The sequence below is a fragment of the Armigeres subalbatus genome, chromosome 1 (genome assembly GCF_024139115.2).
Source record: "Armigeres subalbatus isolate Guangzhou_Male chromosome 1, GZ_Asu_2, whole genome shotgun sequence".
NCBI classification, from domain to species: Eukaryota; Metazoa; Arthropoda; class Insecta; order Diptera; family Culicidae; genus Armigeres; species Armigeres subalbatus.
Window position 1 is genome coordinate 140452494 of NC_085139.1, and position 1883 is coordinate 140454376.

Below are 1883 nucleotides of genomic sequence, written 5' to 3' on the forward strand. Positions count from 1 at the left end.
CTAGAATACTTTTCAAAGTGAAAAAGTACTCGTAAAACAAAATCATTCGGAATACTTTTTGAGGGATACCAATACTTTTACACAAAAAGGTGCTGGTTGCATCTGACAATTCGTGACAGCGCTTGCTGGTTGCAGATGAAGTTACATTTTTTCCTCTTTGCAAGTCCCGTCCCAGGTAGTCATATGACAGATGTGTTGTGATGTGGTTATAGAGGTCTCCATCCTAATTCGTATTAATTGATTGTATACTAAATATTCCTTTGTTTTCTGTTAGAACTGTCAGTTTTGCTTGTTTGCTGTAAGAAAATACCAAACAAATCTGGAGGAACACTACGAAAAATAAAGAAAATTTTAACTAGGCGCATGATTTTGTCTGACAGACATCAGGTGAAAATTAAATTTCTTAATTTGATTCAGTGTGCGGCGCGAATAAAAAACTCTTTGCTAATGTTGGTAAAATCTGCTTGGAGATCTCAATATAAGTCGTAAAAATGGTGAACAAATGATTGATGTTTCTGCAAAAAGTCTCGGACAGCTCTAATTATGATTGTATACACATTTTTTACCATTTCTCTTTGAATTCAAACACTGCTAGTATATCACACAATGGTTCTTCTTAGAAATTTTGAATCAAGTTTTTATATACATCTTTATTTCAAAACATGTTTTTACAACTATACATAAGACTTTCAAAACAGTAACATCTTTGGTTTTAAAATGGCTTTTATTTTCTCTGCGAGTCTGCTATAATACCAATCTAAAACCAAAGCGTTGTTGGGTATAAATGCACTTTGTGTAATTATCCATTCGCAAAACATAGTTAGAGCTTTGAAAGCTCAGTATCCACCGACGGCTCACGAATCAGTCCTTTGACGCTATCAAACCCTGGGTTCTGCTTATCCTTCACCAGTTTGAATATGACATTTTCGCTGGTGGCCACAAAGCACCCGTACTGCTTCAATCTTTCCAGCGCCAGCTTACGATCTTCTTGTGTGCGCGAAACGGCACAATCGGCGACAATGTGCACATCATATCCACTGCTAAGCAAATCCATTGCCGTTTGTTCTATGCAAACGTGGGTTTCCAGTCCGAATAGGACGACCGATTCAAGCTTGTCCGGGAACAGACCTTTAATCTTTTCCTGGACCTCCGGTATCAGCATGCTGAAACGAGTTTTCGGATAAACGCCTTTGGCATGCTTGATGTCCAGATCCTGGACAGTGTGGCCTAGCTTCTCCGGGAATTGCTCAGTGACGATTAGGGGGACGTCCAACGCTTTTCCGGCTAGTATCTAGAATAGAAGATATATTTTATCGTATTCGGAAATACAAATTCCAATTAGAAGTCGAGCCACAACTGTATAAAATAATTCCAATTGGATATTTTCCACATAGATGTGACAAAAGCATAAAAGAGGTTTGTGTCTCAACTCAACTTAGTGGGAACGACCACGAAAGTGGATTGACCTTCGATCTTGAAACGCAAAATTATCATTCAACTTTTTTTTATTTTTATCATAATCGTTTGCAATATTTAGCTACTGTATTATCCCGAACACTTCAGATTGGTATTATGTTATGATCTTATGTAATAATAATGTTTACGTACCAACTTACTGGCATTCTTAACAACTTCATCAAACAACTTAATGCCGGGTCTAAATTTATCTTGAACGTCACAGAGCAAAAATAAAGTTTTCTTCGCGTCCAAATACCCTAACTTTGTAAGCTGACGGGCCATTGCTTCGTTTTTTAATACAAATAAACTTCTAACTCGGAACTCGAAAGACCTCTTCTTATCAATTTGCCAAAAATTATGTAGCAAACGTTGCACTAAACCGGCTATGAGCTAACGAACAGGGTACTACTGATTGACTGAATTGT

The 1883-nt window shown here is 37.4% G+C and overlaps 1 protein-coding gene across 1 annotated transcript; it reads right to left on the reverse strand.

The window, feature by feature from the left end:
- Window positions 1-610: 610 nt before the first annotated feature.
- On the reverse strand, window positions 611-1883 carry LOC134206808 (isochorismatase domain-containing protein 1). Its single transcript, XM_062682542.1, has 2 exons — window positions 1609-1883; window positions 611-1291 (listed from the first exon to the last, which is right to left on the reverse strand). The coding sequence occupies exons 1-2, from the start codon at window positions 1738-1740 to the stop codon at window positions 821-823; spliced, it is 603 nt and encodes a 200-aa protein (XP_062538526.1). The 5' UTR covers window positions 1741-1883; the 3' UTR covers window positions 611-820.

Coding starts and splice junctions, on each gene's coding strand:
- LOC134206808 (XM_062682542.1), bottom strand. CDS start 1,740: ATGGCCCGTCAGCTTACAAAGTTAGGGTATTTGGACGCGAAGAAAACT. Junction 1,292..1,608: donor TTAAGAATGCCAGTAAGTTG/GTACGTAAACAT, acceptor CTTCTATTCTAG/ATACTAGCCGGAAAAGCGTT.